Source organism: Rhopalosiphum padi, chromosome 1 (assembly GCF_020882245.1).
Source record: "Rhopalosiphum padi isolate XX-2018 chromosome 1, ASM2088224v1, whole genome shotgun sequence".
NCBI classification, from domain to species: domain Eukaryota; kingdom Metazoa; phylum Arthropoda; class Insecta; order Hemiptera; family Aphididae; genus Rhopalosiphum; species Rhopalosiphum padi.
In genome coordinates, this window is record NC_083597.1 from 48,445,459 (window position 1) to 48,470,104 (window position 24,646).

General features: G+C 25.7%; 1 protein-coding gene and 1 long non-coding RNA gene across 2 annotated transcripts; one reads left to right on the forward strand and one right to left on the reverse strand.

The window, feature by feature from the left end:
• Window positions 1-9,519: 9,519 nt before the first annotated feature.
• Window positions 9,520-11,473, forward strand: LOC132916967 (uncharacterized). The gene is made up of 4 exons (XR_009660226.1): window positions 9,520-10,273; window positions 10,363-10,478; window positions 10,568-10,683; window positions 10,773-11,473. It is a non-coding gene; the product is annotated as an uncharacterized LOC132916967 (long non-coding RNA).
• Window positions 11,474-13,721: 2,248 nt separating this feature from the next.
• On the reverse strand, window positions 13,722-24,179 carry LOC132932348 (centrosome-associated protein 350-like). The gene is given in 20 exon segments (XM_060998670.1): window positions 13,722-14,700; window positions 14,774-14,878; window positions 14,990-15,057; window positions 15,590-15,986; window positions 16,059-17,317; window positions 17,378-17,544; window positions 17,613-17,742; window positions 18,954-19,125; window positions 19,187-19,424; window positions 19,510-19,634; window positions 20,018-20,155; window positions 20,257-20,367; window positions 20,446-21,533; window positions 21,599-21,665; window positions 21,861-21,995; window positions 22,096-22,230; window positions 22,304-22,369; window positions 23,230-23,417; window positions 23,499-23,735; window positions 23,940-24,179. Coding segments are annotated over 19 exon segments (5,352 nt in total). The 5' UTR covers window positions 23,662-23,735; window positions 23,940-24,179; the 3' UTR covers window positions 13,722-14,100.
• Between the last annotated feature and the right edge of the window lie 467 nt (window positions 24,180-24,646).

Consider the following 24,646-nt stretch of genomic DNA (forward strand, 5'->3'; position numbering starts at 1 on the left):
GCCGATCCTTAACCCAATTTATATAACCGAAAGTGTATTCATGTATTACTTATATTGTTGTTTAAGACGCATTTTATATAGCCATATAGGTACGAGAAAGTGTGGTTATTAATCTGTCCATATAGATATGTTACGCCGAATTTATGAAATTGCCGATTTCATGAAATCAGCAACGTTGTCACCGAATACGTGAAATCGGCAACTTAAAAAGCATAATACTGCCGATTGCGTGAAATCGGCAAGACCCTCCTTAAAAAATTATAAAACATAATTTAATTTAAATAAATGTATAAAACGCCAAAAATATAATAAAATCAAATTGTAATAATAAATATTATATGTATATAAAAAATAGTTTAAACGTTAAAAAAAAGTTAAAAAAGTTAAGTTAACAAATCTTGTTAGGTTATTGAATGTTAAATGTAATATTATTAGTTTATATTCATAAAAAATAATATTCTTTATTGATTAAAAAATTACAAATAAATAGAAAATAATAATTTCCATAAATAATATCCTATTTTAACCAAAAAATATTGATACCAGTTACCACCTAACAAACGTTGCTCATTGGCTGCTAAATGATGGTTCAAGAAAAATTTGAAAATATGATTTCAATGATATTGGTGGGTCTGGGGAAATGTGTCTCCAGCCCCACCCTAAGTTTTTATTTTTTCCATGATTTAGGACATGTACGTGCAATAAAAAGACCTCAATGACCAAGATAAAATGCTTGTACGTATCATAGCATCTATCATCATAGGTAATAAAGATTACGGCGTGGTAATGCCGATCAGCACGCGTGCAATTATTGCTTATTTATAATCCACTATTGGTAATTATGTCATAATAATATGTTACCGAATTCATGCAATCAGCAGAAAAAAGTCTGCCTAATTCATGAAATCGGCAATTTCATGAATTCGGCGTAACAGATATATAAATTATTTACAGTCGATCAACGTTCGTTCGTTCTCGCGTACCATGTGAAAATTAGGCCTACTGGGGACATCATAATAAAAAAAAATGCGCCTCGTGTAATACGAATAAACACCTCATAAACAATACGAGCGATGTTATTGTTTGTCGTTTAACAATAATGGCGGCGAGGAGAATTACACAACACTGTTATCTTAGAATCTTGTATAAAGTATTTATATTAAATACCAAATTTGAATTTAATGATTTATCATTGGAAATCGGTAAAAAACGACACGGGAAAAAACGACTAAGTGAAAAACGTTAATTTGGATTTTAGGTTAAAAGTTTTTAAAATAATTGTCCTCATAAATAAAATTATTTTTAAATTCGATCTATATTTCATGATATGGGGGAAAAATACTGGTGTTAGACACACCGCTACTAAAAAATGTTTAGTTAGTTACGTTCGAATGGAATATTTTTATCTATTTTGAAAATAATTATGATGGTTTTCAATATTAATATTGATTATAGATAATATTATAATATTTTGTATTATATATTTACATTAATAATGAGAAGACGGGTGTCATTCAATTATTATACGGGCGAAAAATATCGATAACAACAACTAATTACTAACTTATGCGATCCCAATGGCAGAAACTTTGAAATGAGTCTAGTCTCAATGTACCTAGGTACTGAACAACATCTATACAATATACCCCGCTCACAGCCTTGTCGTGCATATAAAAATGTGTATAAGTACACAATTGAGTCTCTCGAACGCAGACTCCCGAATAAATTTAAATGTCTGGCTAATAATAATATTATAGTTTATAATCTGTGGATATGGATATCTATCATATTAATCTATCATCTATGGCAATCATCAATCTTCGCTATTCGTCGGAGACGATTGACGGTTGTAATCATTTTAACGGAGTAAAAAAATAGACGTACAAATCGTTAAACCGTACTTTAATATATTATATAATATTTTACACGCATATGCCGTTCTGTTCAGCTTATTTTTATGAAATATATCAATATCTTCAATTCGATACGCGGTAAAGACGGACGAGGAAAGATGTTCCTGGATCGGCGATGTGGTTACTGAACAGTGGACATTAAATATGACACAACTAAGTTTCACAAAAAAAAAAATCGACGTTTACGTGAGTTTGATTTTATATACTTTTGGAGCTTTAATTTACTTTTTTAGACATAAAATAAATACATACTTATTGCACCGGACCATCTGCTACCCGCCGGGTGACGTATACGTATGCATATTTTATTCCCGAACGCGCGATGTATAAAATACGTGAGACCGAAAATACATAATCGTCATATTACTATATTAGTATATTACCAGACCCATTTTATATAATAATTTATATTTATATTAATTGTATAAATAGCATTTTTCATTTTTAACCAGCCGAGTACCCGACTAATATAAGTTTTTTTTTATCCCTAACGGCTAACAAAGATTTCCGAAAAGACACATTAATATTTTATAATTATCTGAATTTTGAATTTTGATGACATTATTAGATATTCATTTCATATTTCAGTGATAACTATTTCTCCTCAACCGAATTTTGTTTTTTGTAGTACTATAAAAAACATATTACAATAGGTATTTGATAATTTTAACAAATGTTAATGTTTGCATTTCATATAAATATTATAATTTTCGAAATATTTTGACTATACACTTATAGGATAAAATAAATATAGCATAATACCATAAATAGATGCATTTATTATATATATAAATATTAATATCGCAAATTATCTGAGCATATTAATTAGAACTTATCGATTAATTTTAAAATCAGTGAAAATAGTATGAGTATGTATTATTCCTAAACAGGACGGTACCGAAACGGAAATGATATGTGACTAAATATGTGTATAACGAGTTGAATGTGAATAATTGCTTGTATTTAGAAATTAATTTTATTAATTTTGTAAGTCCTTTTTTATTATATGTAATAGATCATAATCTATTAACTATTTAGTATGTAATATCAGTCTAATGATTAAACTTTTAAATATTTTTAAAATTATTAATAATTTAGTTCAGCCAAACCATATAAAACCGTTAATAACCGTTATAAAATTATAATTAAAAAAAAAATAATTCAGGATAATTTACAATTATTATGATTTTACGCATAGACCTAAAAATAAATATTATAATAATTATTATCAGGTCTATGATTTTACGTACGAAATAATTAGATATCAAAAGTTTCGTATGCAAGACAGCTGAAATATAATAATAAATCCTATAAAATCACAAAGAGTTCTATAAAAAACAACATTATTATAATATTTATCATCCGTGGCAAACGACAATCGTCGTCATTTGTAGGAGACGATTAACAATTCTAATAATTTTATTGAACAGTCGTCAAACAACAGCCTTCAGTACATGACAAGTACTCTCATTTTCATAAAAAATTTCAATGATTTCATTCCGAAGCGTATAAAGAAGACAAATGAAGAAATAAACTAGCTGTTTCTTCTATGACGGTGCACGTTTAAACTTTTATATGGCACAGCTTGATTTCGTCGAAAAGCGTCAAAGGATAATTGCGTAGGTTAATTTTCCTATAATTTTAGGGTAGTAATAAATTTAATTTTTATACTTTAAATAAATATTTATTGACATGTACAAGCTGCCACCCCGATTACTTCGACCTATATTTTATTTTCGATCGTTCAATGCAGTTGGTCGACAACCGGCGAGTTATTATATACGACCCGTTTTAAATTCTTAAATGATGAAATCTTTTTTTTAATATTTTATTATTTTAAAGTTCTAGATATTATTTTTTTTCATAGTAAATAATTTAAGAATATAAAATTTTTATTTTTGTTTGGTCTGCAAAACGTTTTTAATTTGTGAATATGGCATGAGATTTCTAAAAGGTTAAAATTAAAAAATAGCCAAGACTAAAATAAATTCGTCAATTATACCTTGGATCCTGGACGTAGCAATGAATGTTTATTGATTTTAAAATTATTTAGTTTTTTTTCTATCTGTTATGAATTCTTGTAGCAAATATCATATATTTAGTACTTTGGGTGGTTAATAGTAAAATAAAATAAAAAAGTTCAGATGTTGTCATAATATTGAAAAACTGGAATCATTACACTACCTTTATACTTGTATAATTTCGACAAAATTAATTCATTTACTAAGTTTTAATTCAAAAATGATAATCATAGAATGTTGAAAATTTTACCAACTGTCTACATTAAGATTTTCTATGCATTGTATATTTATAAAAACATTTTAACAATTTTAAATAATTAATTTTTTTTTTTTTTTTTAAACCGATAAAAATTATTTATAGCAAATATGATTTAAAATTTAATACAGTGTTCCTGAATTTTTTAAATGTTCAAATTATTTTTTTCATTAGTATTCAGATAATAATTATTTTATTTTTATATCTACAATTTAAAAATGTTCTATAGGACTTTTCATGAGTTTTTTTAATGCAAAAACAAAAATAAAATGCTCACTGGAAACTTATATTATGACTGTTTGAAGTTCATTATTATATAATTGATATATAAATTAATAAAATATGCGTCTACATTGATTACATCATCCGAGTAGCGGATTTTTCATAAAAATGAATATATTTTATTTAAAGTTTAAAAAGTAAATTGATTCCCCAAAGCATTGACTAGTGACTAGGTACTATTTGTTACAAGAAACCACAATAAACGAAATGTATGAATTTTTTTCTATTATGATAGGTGTCTTCAGACAAAATGTCTACAGACAGAGATAATTGCATCTAATGTAATAGGTATGTAAGATTAAGTTAAAACACTGCGCGTGATTAGAAGCAAAATAATGCAGAAATAATAACTTAGAAACATAACGATATTAATCATAATTCTTTTTTTTAAAATATATATATAATAATATAATTATTTTTATTTAGTTCACTATTTTCATAGATTAAATTAAATAATTTGTAATCATCTTCATTAGAATAAAATATTAATACTTTGCAATATCTATAAAGATTTGGTCTAGTTTATATGTTTCAATTTTACGTATGTCAAACAGCTAAAATAGAAAAATAGATCGTATGTTATCACAAAGAGTTCTATATAAATGTATCATATTATAATATTCGTCATCCGTGGCATACGACAATCGACGACATTCGTCGGAGACGATTAACAATTCTATAATAGTCTTAATGAACAGTCGTAAAATAACAGTCTTCAGTACATGACACGTATTCTCATTTTCATTTCGCGCAGTTTATTTTCATAAAATATCTTTATACTCTCATTTAGAATCGCGATGAAGATCCATATGAAGAAAATTTGCAGTTTCTTCGGCAGCGGTGCACCACTCCGTATAGACTGAAGATTGACACAACTCGGTTTCCCGGGAACAGTCGATGATTACGTAAGTTTTTTTCTTATTCTTTATTAGGATTAAATTTACATTTTAAACTTAAAATAAAATATATTCATTTATATGAACAATTGGCTACCCGGACGATGTAATCGACGAAAGCACATATTTTATTCTACTATTCACGCCGGGTGACGTATACGTATGCATATTTTATTCCCCAACGCGCAATGCATAAAATACGCGAGACCGAAAATATATAATCATTAATCGTCATATTACCAGATCCATTTTATAGAATAATAATTTATATTTATGTTAATTGTATAAATAGCATTTTTCATTTTAAACCGGCCGAGTACTCGACTAATATAAGTTTTTTTTATACCTAACAAAAATAAAATGTTTTCCGAAAAGACACATTAATATTATATAATTGTCTGAATTTTGAATTTTTGATGGCATTATTAGATATTTATTTCATATTTCTGTGATAACTATTTCTGCTCGACCGATTTTGGTTTTTTTGTAGTAATTTAAAAACGAATAACTGTAGTTATTTGAACATTTTACCAAATGTTAATGTTTGCATTTCTTATACATATTATAATTTTCAAAATATTTTGACTGTATAAAATATCAATAGCATAATACCATAAATAGATGCATTTATTATGTATATATATATTATATCGCAAATTATCTGAGCATATTATTTATTATTAGAAATCTTTTTTTTAATATTTTATTATTTCAAAGTTCTAAACAATATTTACCCCTTAGAATTTAGATCCTGGATATGTAGCGAAAAATGTTTAATGATTTTACAATTACGTAGTTTATTTTCTGTCTGCCATGAATTCTTGTAGCAAATATGATCTATTTGGTACTTTGGTTGGTAAATATTAAAATAAAATAAATTCAGATCTTGCCATAATATCGGAAAAACAAAAAATCTGGAAATATTACCATATTTATATGGTTTTATTTTTTGGTGAAAAATTTTATCAAAAAACTATTGAAATAATAAAATTATAATTAAAAAAAAAATTCAGGATATACAATTTTTATGGTTTTACGTATGAAATTAATTAAATACTAAAAGTTTCGTATGCAAGACAGCTGAGGTATAAAAATAAATACTATAATATCACATAGAGTTTTATAAAAAAAAACATATGATCTATCACATTATTACAATATTTACCATCCGTGGCAATCGACAATCGTCGTCATTCGTGTAACACTGTTAATAATTCTCATAGTTTTATTGAACAGTCTTTAAACAACAGCCTTTAGTGTATAACAAGTGCTCTCATTTTTATAGAGTATTTTAATAATTTCATTCTGAAGCGCGACGAATGAAGAAATAAGAGCTAGCTGTTTCTTCGGCGGTGATGGTGCACGCGTTTGAACTGTAAATGTGGTACAGCCGAACAGCGTCGAAGAATACTTACGTAAGTTAATTTTCCCATAATTATGGAATATTAAATTTATCTTTTATACTTAAAATAAATATTTATTGACGTGTACAAGCTGCTATACTTGGATGACAGACTTATATTTTATTTCCAATCGTCCAATGCAATGGCCGGCAACCTGCAGTGAGCTATTGTCTACGGCCCGCTTTAAATTCTAAAACAACGAATTTTTTTTTTAATTTAAAGTTCTAAACAATATTTTTTTGCATAGTAAATAATTTAAGTATATTAAACTTTTATTCTGTTCTTGCCCGCAAACAGTTTTTAATTTGTGAATGTGGACCGAGAGTCCAAAAAGGTTGACCACTGGTCCAATGTATAAAATAGGCAAGAATAAAATTAAGTCGTCAAGTATACCTTGGATCCTGGACATAGCAATGAATGTATATTTATTTGACAATTGTGTAGTTTCTTTTCTATCATAAATTATTGTAGCGAATATGATCTATTTAGTACTTTGCAGGGTGGTTAATAGTAAAATAAAATAATAAATTTCGTATCTTGTCATAATACTGAAAACACAAAAAAACAAATGTATTATAACGCTATATAGGTACTTGCATAATATCGACAAAATTAATTTATTAATTTAATTTTAATTAAAAAATAATAATTATAGAATTTTGAAAAATTTACCAATTATCTACATTATGATTTCTCTATAGGTAAATTGTATAATTTTAAAAGCATTTTCATTATTTAAAACAATAAATTTTTTTTTTTTTTATTAAGCCGAAAAAAATTATAGATATGCAAATATGATTTAAAATTTAATACAGGCTTCTTCATCAATCGTTCACTAATTTACTGTAATAAAAAATGTATAGTCACGGTATATTTTATAAACGTTTAAAATTAAAATTTTGATTGTATTTGGTTAAATCTATAAAATGTTAAAATTAATTTTTTCTTTAGATATTCATATAAATATTTTCTTTTTATATCTACAATTTAAAAATATTATATTAGAATTCTCATTAGTCCTTTTTAATCTAAAACAAAAATAATATGTTTACTGGAAAGTCACATTATTTTTTATGACTATTTGAAGTTTTCAGTCTTATACCTATAACTTATTAAATGTTTATTATACACCCACCCTAAAAATAAATATTTTTTCTCAAATAATTTTTATATTTTGTTATAGTTCAAAAACGAATAATCTTAGATACTTAAAACTTTAATTAAATTCTTATGAGAGTATTTCTTACAAATAGTATTTTTTCAAAATATTTTGAAATGATGTATATTTACGATATTATATATTTTGTTATTATTTAAAACATTATTTGTAGGGACATAAAAGTTTTTTGTACATGTTATACTATACGTATACAATGACATTTTTGACATACGTAGATTAATCTTAAGATATTATTTAAATTATTTTACGAAAGGGTTGTACCTATTGACTCAAAAGTATATATAACATGAATATAATACGGTATAAATTATATGTATTATTTATACAATATTATAATAATAATTATGATAAATGCAATGTTTTTGGAAAAAATGTAGCTTGTCAAACTTTACACAAAAAAAAAAATAAAATACTTAGCAATATCAATCAACATATAATGTTATCAGTCATAATACCTCAAAATTATACTTATTAATGAAAGTTGACTGACTGTCTCTTTCAAATTCAAATTTCACACACTAATTACAGTAATAAACTTAATCACTAATGTATAAAGCAACACTGTAATAATTACTTCTTTATCTTTAATTTAATGTAATTTTTGATTATTTTGTAAAATGGTACTGAAAATTGAATTTCTCAAAGCATTGACTAGGTACTATCTGTTACATGAAACCATAATAAAGGAAATGTATGAATTTGTTTCTATTATGATAGGTGTCTTCAGATATATATATATATGTAAGTTTACATGTAAGAATATGTAAGATTAAGTTAAAGCACTGCGTGATTAAAACCAAAAGAATGCAGAAATAATAACTCAGAAACATAACGATATTAATCATAATTCTTTTTTTTAAATATATATAATAATATAATTATTTTTGTTTAGTTCACTATTTTTATAAATTAAATTAAATAATTTGTAATCATCTTCATTTGAATAAAATATTAATACTTTACAATATCTATAAAGATTTGGTATATAGTTTATATGTTTCAATTTTACGTTAATATGTCAATAAACAGCTAAAATAGAAAAATAGATCGTATAATATCACAAAGAGTTCTATAAAAAAAAAAACCATAGATTTATCATATTATAATATTCGTCATCTGTGGCATACGACAGTCGACGACATTCGTCGAAGACGATTAACAATTCTATAATAGTCTTTATTAGGATTAAATTTACATTTTAAACTTAAAATAAAATATATTAATTTATATGAACAATCCGCGCTAGTCGGATGATGTAGTTGATGTAGTCGCATATTTTATTCTCCAGGGTCCAATGAAAAAATAGTACACAATGCCTACTTATTTTACTCATTAGTAAAAAAAAATAACAACCATGTATTATTCGTATTATTCGCGATTATATTATATTAGAATAGTAGTAGAATAGTACACCTTAGATCCTGGACGTGGACGTAGCGAAAAATGTATAATTATTTTACAATTATGTAGTTTATTTTTTGTTTGTCATGAATTCTCGTAGCAAATATGGATCAATTTGAAACTTTGGGTGGTAAATAGTAAAATAAAACAAAAAATTTCAGATCTTGCCACAATATCGGAAAAACAAAATAACTGAAATAATTACGCTATATCCTTGTATAATGTCAACACGGAGGACGATTGGCAGTATCATTAAGAAGCTCATCTGAATAACAAAAATAAGTGTCGCAAGGCTGTGTTTGATTAATACTATAATTTTTTGAACAGTAGTACAGTATATTATGAATATTTACTTAAATTATATTTAATTTTTATGGTTTATTTTCAGATAATATACTGTACTACGGTTTTAGGTGTTCTTTTTATTTTAATAATACGTTGATAAATTACCAATTTTTTTTCTTATCACAAAGCTAGTTTGTCTTTGTGTATGTTTAAATTTATATTTTTTATAGTTATTGTGCTGTTTAACTTTCTTATAAAAGAGAGTGAGGAATTAAAAAGGTGGCCACCGAACAGAAAGTTAAACTGCAATATACTATAATCGTTTTAGTTCTTGTTTACATTTTTAACTGATAAATTATGAATAAAACATTTCAAATTAATTTAAATTCAAAAATAAAAGAACACCAACATAGATTTCTTAAACATTAAAATTTTACTATAAATTTAAATTACATTTAATCAGCACATTAGTTGAAGTTTTATAGGAACCGAACATTTGGCTGGATCATGGACTACCCACCGACGGAGAATTTGTCATTGAGCTGATGGGATATGTGTCGGCACTCGGCTTCGTTTCAACCTGGAGGAAGATTGGCAGCAGCAAAAAGAAATTCAACTGATAATCAACTATCCAAAGTATTTGTTTGTATTATATTATAATTTTTAGAATCGTAGTAGGTACAGACGGTACAGTATACTATATATAATTATTTAATATTTATTAGTGAAGAAGAATTTGTCACAAAGCTGATGGGAAATGTGTCAGCACTCGGCTTCGTTTCAACCCGGAGGAAGATTGGCAGCAGCAAAAAGAAATTCAACTGATAATCAACTGTCCAAAGTATTTGTTTGTATTATATTATAATTTTTAGAATCGTAGTAGGTACAGACGGTACAGTATACTATATATAGTTATTTAATATTTATTAGTGAAGAAGAATTTGTCACAAAGCTGATGGGAAATGTGTCAGCACTCGGCTTCGTTTCAACCCGGAGGAAGATTGGCAGCAGCAAAAAGAAATTCAACTGATAATCAACTGTCCAAAGTATTTGTTTGTATTATATTATAACTTTTAGAATCGTAGTAGGTACAGACGGTACAGTATACTATATATAATTATTTAATATTTATTAGTGAAGAAGAATTTGTCACAAAGCTGATGGGAAATGTGTCGGCACTCGGCTTCGTTTCAACCCGGAGGAAGATTGGCAGCATCAAAAAGAAGCTCATCTTAATTTAGTTGTCCCCCCCTTTACGCATTAGCGCTCATCTCTCATCCACTCATCCAACACATTGACTACGCCGGCCGGCAACACACATATATTATACACATTACCCGTTTTATATTATATAGTATTATTAATATCCACATAATTTAAGTTATTGTATATTTTTTTTTTATTATTTGAATGCATTCATATGATCAGTTGCGTATTTAGGAATTTTAGGATAAGGGCAACACATATTTTGCCGCCTCCCCCCATTAAAAAAAAATTAAAAAACTTCTACGCCGCGCAATAGTGGTCAAACTGTTAATACCATAGAATACCATGTTATATAAATAGTATAGTATTTTATACCTCTATGGCACACATTTGTTGTGAAAATTATTAATGATTGACGTCACTGCGCCAGTACTCATAAAGTACGAAATAAAAATTTGCAGCCCCTCTAAATCTTTAAAAATTTGCCGTTCTGGACAACTGGACCCTAAGCCCCTACCTAAATACGCCCCTGCATATGATGCGTTCTCGCTTAGGATGTGGATTAGGCCTACTGGGGACACCACAATAAAAAAACGCGCCTCGTGTAATACCTCATAAAGTTATTAAACAATCCGGACAATGTTATTGTACGTCGTTTAATAATATAAAGGTGGTGTGGAAAATTACCTAACACTGTTATTCTTATCTTATAGTGACCTTGCATACGTTTTTTTATTAAATACCAATTAAATAATTATTTATATCAAGAAACGAGAAATATAAACGTTTTATAAAGTATTACAATAAAATAATTTTGAAAAAAAATATTCTTTGATTTGTTAGAAAAAGACTCCAAGTAGGTAGTTATTATATTAGTTTTTATTTCACAAAGACACTAACAAAAGCGGGTCAAGTTTAATATTGCCAGAAATATTGTATGTATCTATTACTTTACTTAAAACATTGAATTTACACATATTTTTATTATTGTGTAGGTATTTTATTAATGATTTTATTTTGAAACTTCATATTTTACTAATTTACTGACGCATTGGTTATGTAGGTATTTGTTTCTTATAAATTATAATAAATTACAAATGTTTGGATGTGAATATGCGATTGTACACATTTGGATTTTATTAACCATAGGCTACAATTCCTCTAAAATCATTATGTTATTAATCTTTTACGCTAACCAGTTTTCAACAAAAGTGATTTTTTATTTTCTTAAAATTCAAAAACGAATAGCCTTAAAATTTAAAATGTGTACTAAGTATTTATAGGTATTATCATTTTTTCTATAAATAGTCTAATTTTCAAAAAATTGTAATTCATTTTGAGCTCTTTATAGACAATTATATTTGCGTGCTTTATTAGTGTTTTTTAATATCAAAAATTGATAAATGGGTCAAAATCCTTGAAAATTGAATTAATAATTTCTTAATAAGTTGTTAATTTACTCATTAAAAATAAAAATAAATGTATATTCACAATATTTTTATAAACGTATACAGTGGCGTAGCTAGGAATTTTAGTTGGGGGAGGGGGCAAAATTTCAAAATTTGTTCATAATAATCATGGATTACCTATACGGCTATACATTACCTACATTAAATTATTGAGATACAACCTACCTACACATGTATATACTATATAAATTTTGTATAAAATTCAAAAGTATATGTTTTAAAATAATAACATCGCCATTGTTGCACATGCAGTCCATGCAGGTGCCCGAGGGTGCTTAGGTGCTTAGCACCCCCAGCTAATTTTGAGCTAAAAATATTGTTAAAAGTGTAATTTTGCGTTTATAAAAATAATTTTAATAAGTTTGTATTAGTGTATTGGTAATGCACTAATACTATGGACGATGGATGTACTTTATATATATTATATTTACATATTATATAATATGTACAATATTGGGTATTTGGGTTTGCGATGTTAGTATGTTACCTATTTATAATTATTACGCATTTGGATTTTGGAAACGAGACCTTAATCATTAGACATCATAAGCTATCGGCTTGTCAATATTTAATTTATAGGTAATTTTATTTTACAATTTGGTTTTTACGAATTAAAAATGTTAAGTACCTAAATAAATCCCACAACAATTTGGTCAATAAAAAAGGTCTTTTAATAGTGACGTTCTTATGATGTTGTAGGAGCTTATTATAAAAGTTGAATAGCATAGATGTCAACTGGCGGCGCGTTTAATATATACGTTTTAAATATAAATTATTTTAATACTTTTCCAACAATATTAAACATTAATAATATTACATGTCCTCACAATTTTTTTAATTTTTTTACTTATTATATTACATTTTGGGTATACAGGTGAATGCCATAAAATGTTCTTCTAAAATAAAAGAAGATGCTAAAAATAATCCAGCAGAAATTTATGCTGAAAATATTAAGACGTTGGACCCACAATCACAAGCTAGGGTTCAATCTGAATGTACCATGAAACGAACTTTACCAAATCAAAGAAAAACGAACTACCCAGCACGTTGAACTAATATAGAGGAAGAGTGGTGTACAACTGGAAATCCGGACAACAAAAGATTGCTTTTGGTTGACGAGGGGGATGAAGAAAGAATTGTAGATAATTGTAGTTAACTACATTTAACGTTGTTTGTCGTGTCGTATACCATTCAATATGATATTTATATAATTTATTTTTATTATTATTTATTTAATTTAACAATAATTTACTTTTTATAATATTTATTATATAGCATTTATATAAATGGTATATTTATTTATAAAATGTCATTTTCTTGCTAGATTCCTTATCATTATAGTAATTTATTTTACTATTATTATTACAGTAGGTGATTTAATATTTTTCATTAATATACCCTGCGGTCCATTATCTAGGCCTATGCTAATCGCAACAGAAAGAGTCATCTACATAATATAACATATTGCTATATTGGTTAACGTAGCACTGCATTCAATAGAAAGAGATGCTGTAAATAATAATTCTAATACAGTAAATGTTATATAAATATAATTATGGTTTATCCTTGGTGTTTGTAATACAAATTTTATTTTAATTTTACAAACAGAACATATTCAACATAAAACGGTTTTGAAAATTCTTATAAATAAAATAAAAAAATAATAGCAATTATAAATGTAAAAAAAAATTCAAATATATATAAATAATAATATATAAAAAAATATATATTATACACAAATAGTTTATATATAATATATAAAATCAATTAAGCTAAATAAAACTTTTCTTAAATAAATTTCAAATAAAAATTAGTTTTGGTATTTGTAATTGTATCGCAAATCAATTTTTTCATCAAACTTTGAACTATATTATTTTGTATTTCTAATTCATCCATTTGAAAATCAGTCCATTTACTATCCTCTTCGTGCATTTGATTTACTACAAATTTATTTACTTTCTCTTCACACTCATCTAGGTCAATAATCTGATTCATTTTTTTTATAACTATATCACTTAAATCTTTAGGATTTTTTGGTTTTGCCCTAAAATTTTTCAATCCTTTAATAGATCTTTTCCATAAAGGTAAATTTGTTTCATCAATAAACAAGTCATTTGCAATTTCTTTACAGTAATCAAAAATCAATATTTTATAATCAGCATGTAAAACTGAATCTGAATCTATAATAAAGTCATTTGATAATGGGCTTTGAGAACCATTGAATACTTGATTAGCAGCTGTTAAAACTATTTTGTGAACTTCATCAGATGTATAAGGTATGTCAATAAGTGCTTTAATTTTTGTGGGACTCTTGTAAGGGGGTGGTGGCTTGTTAGGTATTTCTCTTAGAAAAAATTGTGCTTCTTCGGACATGCGAAGACGTTCAATCTAAAAGAAAAAATAATTTAATATATTATTAAATATAATTTATTCTGAGAGAGTCATTCAGGATTCAGCATACTTCTTCTTCAATACGTATTTGTTCTTGTTTTAATTTTTCTGCTTCTTGTTGAGTATGACTGAGCATGACATCGTTACTTTCATCTTGAAAAGTTTGAGATTTCTTCTAAAACCAATTAAATTAGAAAATTAACTTACAAACAAATCCAAATGGTTAATTTGATAAATTAATAAAAACATTAAAAACACATTACATATTTAAAATTGTTATTATTACCTGCTCTAGATACTTTTGATAAAACAATTCAAATGATTTTTCATTGTCAACATCATTAATTTTGTGTTCTAGAGTAAAATCAATAAATACATATACAATACATACATATATTACATTATTTACAAAGTTGAAGCAATATATGATTAATTATATATTTTTAAATTGCATAAGAATGAAGTAGTTATTAACAACAAATAAATGAAAATGATCTAACAAGTGCCTACAAAAAATATAAAAAATTGAAATTGAATTCAACTTTTTTACTTAAATTATGAAATGACAAATATTCAACTAATAAACACAATTTAAAAACTTAAAAATTGGTTGAGAATTTTATTTTATACAAAAAAACTTAAAAACAAATAAAATAAAAATATTAATTGATCTGCTCAATAAATAATACAAATTATAAGCGTAAATGTTTAATGCACACAAACTAATGTAAAAAATGATTATTATGAAGTTGAAGTATATATTCGTGCATAAAAAGCAAAAGACAGCAAGCAGTAAAATATGCATTAATAAAATAAAGACACAAGCAAACATTTTAGAGCAGTCAAATTAATAACTGTTTTATAACAAAATAAATCATTCACTTACTAAAATTTAAACATTCTGATAATTTCAGTTTTTTTTTTTTAGAAGAAGACCACTTTAAATATACTTTTAATTTTTCCATTTCTATTTCATTTAATCTAGGTAAATACATTTGAAGCATTTCGGTAAAAATTGGTTGGAAATGTTGCTTAAAAAGTACGTCTGAAATAATTGTTGCTTGCTCCGAAAGAATAATCCGGTTTTGATTCTCTTCTTCACGTTTTAAGATCAATAATAATGGAGTTTCTTCAGTTAAATTATTAAGATCTTTTTTTTCTGAACGAAATAACGATTTATTCATATTAGATTTCAGTGATTTTTTTGTATCTTTCAGAAGACAGTTAAAAATATTAGTAGTAATAGCATGTACTTTCTCGTCATTAGAATTATCGTTTTGAACCTAAAATATAATACAAAAGGTTTGGTTTAATTATTAGTAATATAAATAACTTATTACTATAATTTTACTTACAAAATTAGTATAATCATCCGAATATTGTTCAATAAATGTTTTATCCTCGAACATTATTTCTCCTTCACTTCTTTCTTCTTCATAAGAAGTTTCATTACTTTGTTCACTGTCGTTTAATTCTACGATATTATCATTTTTATTAAATTGATATGACCCTTGAAAGTCCGATGTATAATCATCTGATGTAAAATCTGAACTATAAATATCATCTAATCCAATTTTATGATTAGGTACCTCAAATTGACTGACACTGTTTTCCAGCTTTTCACATACATCAGTATCATTTTTGTTTAAATTAACTAAGAGTTTTCTTTGAATAGCACTCCTATCAGATAAACTTGTTGTATCGGAGCAGTTAATATTGTCATGAATAGTCAGTGACTTTTTATTATCTATTTTTAGATATGGTTCTTGGTTATTTGAAGTTTCTGACATACTGTGATTTGAAATAGAATACTTACATGAAGCAATATCTAAATGTATACCATTGTCAATTGTTTCATTTACTTCACACAAATGTGTTTCTTTCTTTAAATTTACTTTGACATTATTTGATGTTTGAATGTTTAAAGTATTCTGAGGTTGAGATTTTAAAAGAATATTTACTTCAGTTTCAATTTCGTTAGATTTTTTTGAAGTATTTACTTCTTTTACAGTCTGTTTTTCATGTAACTGTGTATCTTCAAAAACTGGAATTGATTCTAACGATTGAAATGATTGTTCTGTAAGTTTATAACTATCAATATTCACTGAATCAAAATTATTTGTATACATATTATTATGATTTTTCTTTGATTCATTAATATTTTTTTTTTGTAATTCATTTACTGTTTTATTTAGAGATATACTATGATCACATGACGTATCAGTTGCAATTGGATAGAAATATGTCTTCCCATTTATCAATGTTATTCTATCTGATTCATCCATATATTGATTATCAACATTTTCATTATTAATTACATTTTGATGAATAGAACAACTAGAATTTGTTGAAGAAGAATGGTTTTTTAATGAAGACTTTGATTCGTGCATACTTTTTTTCTTAATTTCAACCATCAAGCTTTTTCTCGATTCTTCAATTTTCTTGTCGTATAAATTTATCTGTTTCAAAAGATCTTGTTCTTTAGCTTTAAGATTTTCTAATCTAAGTTTTTTTTGTTCTTTTTTCAATCTAAAAGATTCTAACTTTCTAGCTTCAAGTTGTTCTTGTAAAGTTATTATCCGTGTATCCATATCACTCTGTTCTGAATTTGTACCTTAAAAATAAATGAACATAAATAATTAAGTCAAACTATTTTTTCAATCATTTTATTTACTATTTGATGTATCCGAAATATGTTTTTTCAGTTTAACAGTACTTGTTGATAAAATCGGCGACAATGATCTTTTATCCTCGGTTTCAATCGTATCAAATATTTCATTTTTATAAGATAAATCAATAGAATTAATTGATTGTATATTTTCATTATTGGTATAGTTACATCTAAACATTTTATAGCTAGTTATTAATTACTTTATTTATATAGTTATTAGAGAAAATTGAACACTAACTTTGTTTTAGAGGTTTGTATAGCTTTATCAATGACAGACTGTGAAGAATGTCTAACATCTGTTTGAACTTCAACATTTTGAACTTGATCTAAAATATTAGTTTCAATACTAATAGGACTAGTTGCTTGATCTAATAAAAAAATATAATTAATAGTTATTAAAAATTAAATATACACTTTTAAAGTGAATGCACTAATATATTATAATATGATAAACAATTAAATTATTTAAGAATCTAATACAGTAATACATAATAAAAATAATTTTTTCCTATTTTATAAATAAGTAAAAATGTATAATACTAAACACCTTAGCATGATAACTGCCACGAGCACGCCGGTGTCCTAACACGGTTATGTAACTGTGGAACCATGGTATAAATAATAGGGCATTACTGTAATGTTTGTGCATGTATTTATAAATAGGAGAGTCTAATCTTAATTTTAATTATAGTGTTTTGATTGGAAAAATCTGAATATTACAAATAAAAGTCGTTAGGTCGCCGGCGGTCAACTAATCTAACCAAACACAGTTAAAATAAAGGAATCAATAAGTTTTTTTTTTTAAACTGTTTATTTTCTTGTGTACGCCATAGTGTTATTACTTATTATTAAGTCATTATTTCTATACCATAAAAAAATATAGTATATTAAATACAATGAAGGTTTGAACTGCCGGCGACCTAAGTGGCTCCACTTTAAGAGGATGTAGTACCCGAATGTGTTGTCTCTGTCTTACACACAAACAACATAGCAAATTTTTGTTCACCAGTTTCAATATTGCGCTGTTAGTTTTAGTTTTGATATTTGAGTAAACTGACCTATTATACAATTTAAAGGTAAGATTATTACCAGGGCCCCACGAAAGCCTTTTATTGATATTATTATTCTTAAATAAGTTATGATCTTTTTGAAACTGCACATTTTAAAATGATCATAATTTACTTAAAAATAATAATGTCAATAAAAGGCTTCCGTGGGGCCCTAAAGAATAATCTTACCTTTAAATGTTATAATAGGTCAGTTCACTCTAATATCAAAACTAACAGCACAATATTGAAACTGGTGTACAAAAATTTGCTATATTGTACGTGTGTAAGACGGAGACAACACGTGCGGATACTACATCCTCTTAATCAGGCACGTATACAAAAAAAAAATTGGGGGGGGGATAAAATTGAGCAATATAAATTGTGCTGCAACATAATAAAACAATTTTTTCACACACAACCCCCCCCCCCCTGTATATGTACCTGCTCTTAATGTATCCATGTTAGGTTGCCCGCGGACTCATGACAGTTTACATGTTAAGTGAACAAATATTATCAATGTATGAACTCACTTCGTAAAATAATTTTAGATTTATTTAATTCAAACTTTGATGGTAAAGTATTATTTTTTGATTCAATTGGATTAATTTTATCATGTTTACTATCAATATTATAAAAATCATCAGACTTATAAAATTGCTTATAAACATGAGAATTAATTGACTGACAACTATGATCTTCTTTCTAAAATCAAATGTTTCTTATTAATCTCAAGTACATATAAGGTTTAATAGACAAATATTACCTTTGGAAATTGATCTAAGCTTTTTAATTTACGTATAATTTTTTTGGAAGAAGATTCATTTTTTAAATGTTGAATATGTTCTTCAAGCATTATAAAGCGTTGCTTATATACTGAATCAATTACTCTACCAAGTCGTTTTACTTGCGACAAGGAGTGTTCTAACTTTTTTACAGTACCTCTTTGTTTTTGTTTGAACAATTGAAACTGTTTTTCATAACTGGGTCTGTTTTTGAAATTTCTTTAAAATGTGCATAATATTGATAGTTAAAATAAAATATAGTAATAGAACAAAGAACTTTCAATTATTAAAAAAAAGTTCTTACTTAATTTGAAGGTCATACATAGTAATTTCCCACTTTAAACGATTAGTTAAAGATTTTTCCCTCAAACTAAGTATAGTATGGTGTTGTTTTGCCCTGAGTTTTTCATCCTTCATTAATTGTTCAAACTAAAAAAAAAAATAGAATTTATCAATATTTGATAGTTATAAATATAGTATATGAGATAAACAGTTTGACTGGCAACACTAATATATTTTAAGCAATTTTTTCTAAAAATATTTTTATGTAATTCAAAATATTTAATTTAGTGGCTATTAAATGATATTTTTTTCATTTTCTGATTGATAATTAATACTGTCAATATAATAATCAGAAGCTACATCACTTTCTAAAACTTTTAGCATAAAAGCAAACACTAAAGAAATAATTGTTTTATTTAAACTGATGTCTTTATACATTTGTTTATAATCATAGTATTAAATTTGTTATTAAGAACTGACTCACTCTAAATATTTACTATAAGACATATTAAAAATAAATATATGATTACCATTTGAATAGAAAAGCCAGTTATTGTTTTATCTACACCCATCATATTTGACGATAAAGCATTTAGTTTGGAAAAAGGTGCAGCAATATCACTATCATTATTAGAATTAGAGTGATCATTCAGTTCGATAGATTGTTCCTGTAATTTTTGCAACTTTGTTAAATATCAATTAAAATTTTAGTACAAAATAAAATAGTATGTTGAATTTATAATTATAAATATTAATATATAAGTAATACATTAGTTTTAATTGACATGTCACAGCTCATTCTTTCTATATCACATAAGGAGTCATTTAATTGGTCCAGAGTATCAAGTTCCGCTTGGAATTCATCATGGATTTCAGAAAACTAATACAAAAAAAAAAAAATAATAATAATAATAATTTAATCTTAAAATTTAACTTATTTGGTTAATTTATAACTCACACAATGAGACGATTTATTATTTGTATTATTTTCATCAAATTGTAAATTTATGGAAGTATTACGTAAATTATTTGAATAATTACAACAATTATTTTTTGTTAACAAATCAAAGTCATAATTAAGTTTTTTTACAACTTGTTTAATATCTTCATTAGTTATTATATTCAATTTAGTAAATAATTTGTCATTATTTATTGTATTTACTTTTTCTTCACGATTATTATTCTCAATAATTTCAATTGAAAATGGGTTATTAGACTTTGGCTTAATTCCTTCATCGATTAATGAAGTTGTATAGCTAGCTAAACAGTTTTTTGGTTCAATACGATTAATATTTGGTAAATTTGTCTCTTCATCGCATACATTTACATCTAGTTGATTAAGTTCAGTAGAATCAAGATTATTGATTTTATTAGAATTCAAATTATTTACAATTGTGCATTCATTTATACTTAAATCAGCAGTAGGTTCACTGAATTCCAAATTATTATTTTTTGATTGTTGTAAATTAAGTTTAGATTTCAATATTGAAATAAAATTCATTGCAGGTGGTGGACATTTTGAAGTCAACATTGATAATATATTATTACAATGCTCAGTTTGGGTGGATTCTGAATTACACGTTTTAACTGGCAAACATTGATCTAACAATAATTCTTGAAGCTCTTCTAGATGGTCAATACTTAGCATAATTTCCTCGTGTGATTTAATAGGCAATTGTAAGCCTGTATATGATTTAGTACTATTATTTACAATGTCTAAAGGTTTTGTACTCAAATTAATGTCAGGCATAATCAATGTATCTCTATCTAAATAAGCATCATCATCTGGTTGTTTTTCATTTTCTTGGCATGATTCATTTGAAAAGGTCACTAAAAATATATATTATATTAATTTTTATATTTTTAATATTCTTAAAACAATATCCTTACCACTGTTATTAACTTGTTGACCGAAAAAAATATCAGTATCAATTAGCTTAGGCATGGAAATATCAAATAAATTTTTATTAAATAATTCATAATCATCATTAGATATTAATTTAGATAATAAATTTTCAGGTTTGGTAACTTCACGTTTTTGAGGTTCTAAAAAATCAATTAAAAATTAAAAATGATAAGTATTAGTGTAATGCATTAAGCAGACTACTTACTTTGCTCAATTAATTTTGTTGTTGAAATTTTATTTGCTGTTTTTGAAGATGTGCATGAACTTATAATCTAATGGTTAAAAAAAAAATAATAATAATATATAGTGTTATTTGATTATTTCATTAATTATTATGGTAAATTATGTTATACTCCCATTGCATTAAATAAAGTTTGAAAAAAATACTGTATAACTAGATAATTTATGAGTTATGCGCTAGGAGTATCTTATATTATAGTTAAAACAAATAAAATAAAAATAATTACATCTTTTATATCATTTGTACATTTATCTGTAATTTTAAAATCTTTTATTGACTTGTTTTGTACTTTTCTAAGAGCTTCTAATGGTTTTTTAAGACTTTTAACTGCGGGCGGTGGAGGTGACCATGTTTGATCCACCTAAAGATTGATTTTATAAGTATCATATAATAAAAGACAAACTTATGAGCTAGAAATATCTTGTATTATAGTTAAAAACAAATCAAATAAAAATAATTACATCTTTTGTATCATTTGAATTTTCCTTTGTAACTTTAAAATGTTTTATTGACTTCTTTTGTACATTTCTAATAGATTCTGGTGGTTTTTTATGACTTTTAACTTTAGATGGTAGAGGTGACCACGTTTGATCCATCTAAAAATAAATGTTATAAGTAATAAATATATGTTAATAATAATTAAAAAATAATTAAAGCTAAGTACTGTACTTTAGGATCATTTGATTCAGTTGGTAAATTAATACCAATTTTACTTTCGTCTTCAACACGGGTAGTCTAAAAATGTAAGCATAATAATATGTTTGTAAAACTTAATGTTTCAATACAATACAATTTAAGTTATTATAAGAGAAAATTAATCTCTTAAATACAGGAATTTTTTATCTGAGGATTGGTTAGATAGTACATTAAAGTTCTTGTTCATTATTCCCAAAAATATCCTACAAATTTTTGTCATATCAACATATTTAAGTTTTTAAATATAATGATTATTTTATACCGTGTATTTTTTAGTATTATCAATGTAACCGATAGTATAACAAACATGAGTTTTGTTAAATACATAAAATAAACAATAACAACAGGAAATGATGGTGACACCCCTGAAGATATAATAATGTTGAGCCTCGATAGTCTGGACGAATTCAGACCGAGCATCTTCCAGATTACTGGAGGTTTTTCAAGATAACTTATTCAAATGACGAAGATTTTTATTTTTATTTCCACCACCTTTAAATTTATTGTACTTTAAATTATAAAAATAGGTAAATTATTTATTAATTAGGTAGGTAATAAAAATGACAAAATTGTTTTTGTCGATAACAATATTTTATAGATTAATTGGGTTCCGATAATTCCAAATAAACTACATAAATTCATTGTATTTACAAACAAATGGATTTATATGCTGTCCCGATTACCGTGTTCACCAGATAATTGGGGTCAAGACTATCGAGGATCTACTGTACCTATAATATAATATGAGTAAACAGAGATTTACTAGATTATAAATTGAATATTTAATTTTGGTATCCAAAGTATTAACTAACTATGCTATGGACATAATATACAACCCAATATCCATTATGGCTTCTTGGCTTTCATATAATATAATATAATTAATAAATTGTTATTACTTTTTGTTTGATAGAAGCTTTAACTAGTTCTCTCGTAGTTTTTTGTAACTGATCTAATTTTTTTTTTCGTTCTTCTGCCAATTTTTTTTTCTCTAATATATCTAATTTACATTTTTCAGTTCTTTCTTTTTTCTTTTTTTCAATAAATAATTTTGTTTCTATAGCTTTAGTATTTTTTGGAAGGTTACCTAAATTAATATAAATATTTAAGAAAATTATTGTATGAATTAATAGGTAATCAAACTATTATTGAATTAGATATTACTTACATTGCTCATTAAGCAGAATTGTTTCATTTTTTGTTGGAATTGGTGGTTTTATAATTGGTTTATTTGAAATTTGAATCGTATCTTTAACTGTTGGTATACAATATAGTCTAGATTTTTTCTTACACATATCATCCATTATTATAGCTTCTGATACATGAATCATATTTCTGGTTAATTTAGTTTATTTGGACTTATTGTTATAAACTGAAATTAACATTTCCTTGAGTTGACATATTCCTACAAAACTTTAAATAATGGTTTAAGTAATTTAATATAACATGATGTTAGTTATAAAATAATTCTGGTTCATCAAACATAAATACAAATAATACAAATGATCATAATTCATTAACTACACAAGTTAATGTAGTAAAATAGATATAATACTGGTAAATAATTAAAAGGGAACAAATATAGCAAATATATAAATATTATACTAACCACAGTTACAATGTATATTTTAATAGAATAAAATAATTTTGTAGTGTTGGATCAATCATTGAAACTATGACATTTTTGATTTATTTATCGGACAAACATAACACGCTGTAATTAAATACGTAGGATGAAATAAATTAAACGAATTTTAGATTTATTCCACTTTTGATACAAGAATACTTTTAAAAAAATGGTTTAGGTGTACCATAGAATATAACAATTTTTATATTATTATGAATCCGAGTTAACGAATGCTGTTATCAGTTTGTTATCAATATTCCTAATATTTACAATTCTTTTAATTGTTGTTACCTTGAAACACGGATATAGTATCTATATTCGTGCCTTAAAACCAGTAACCACAGTCCAAAACATTTATGATGAGAAATAACTCTTTGAGGCTTTGAGTTGTCATTGAAATTTTTCGGAATTAACTATCTACCATATAAAGCATATATTATTAATTGATAGTAAACTTTTAATTATTCAATTCACGAATTATACCAATATAATCAATATGACAGTCAGTGGCGGCACGAACTTTTTTAGTCTTTGAAGCATATTGTATAGTTTTAATCACGAATTAAAATATATTATATAAATATATTTTAATTCGTGGTTTTAATATTTTGTCTACCACCCCCTCAGTGAACAAAAATAGTATAAAGGGACTTCGCCCCCAACCCGATTACAAATTTCTGAATATGACA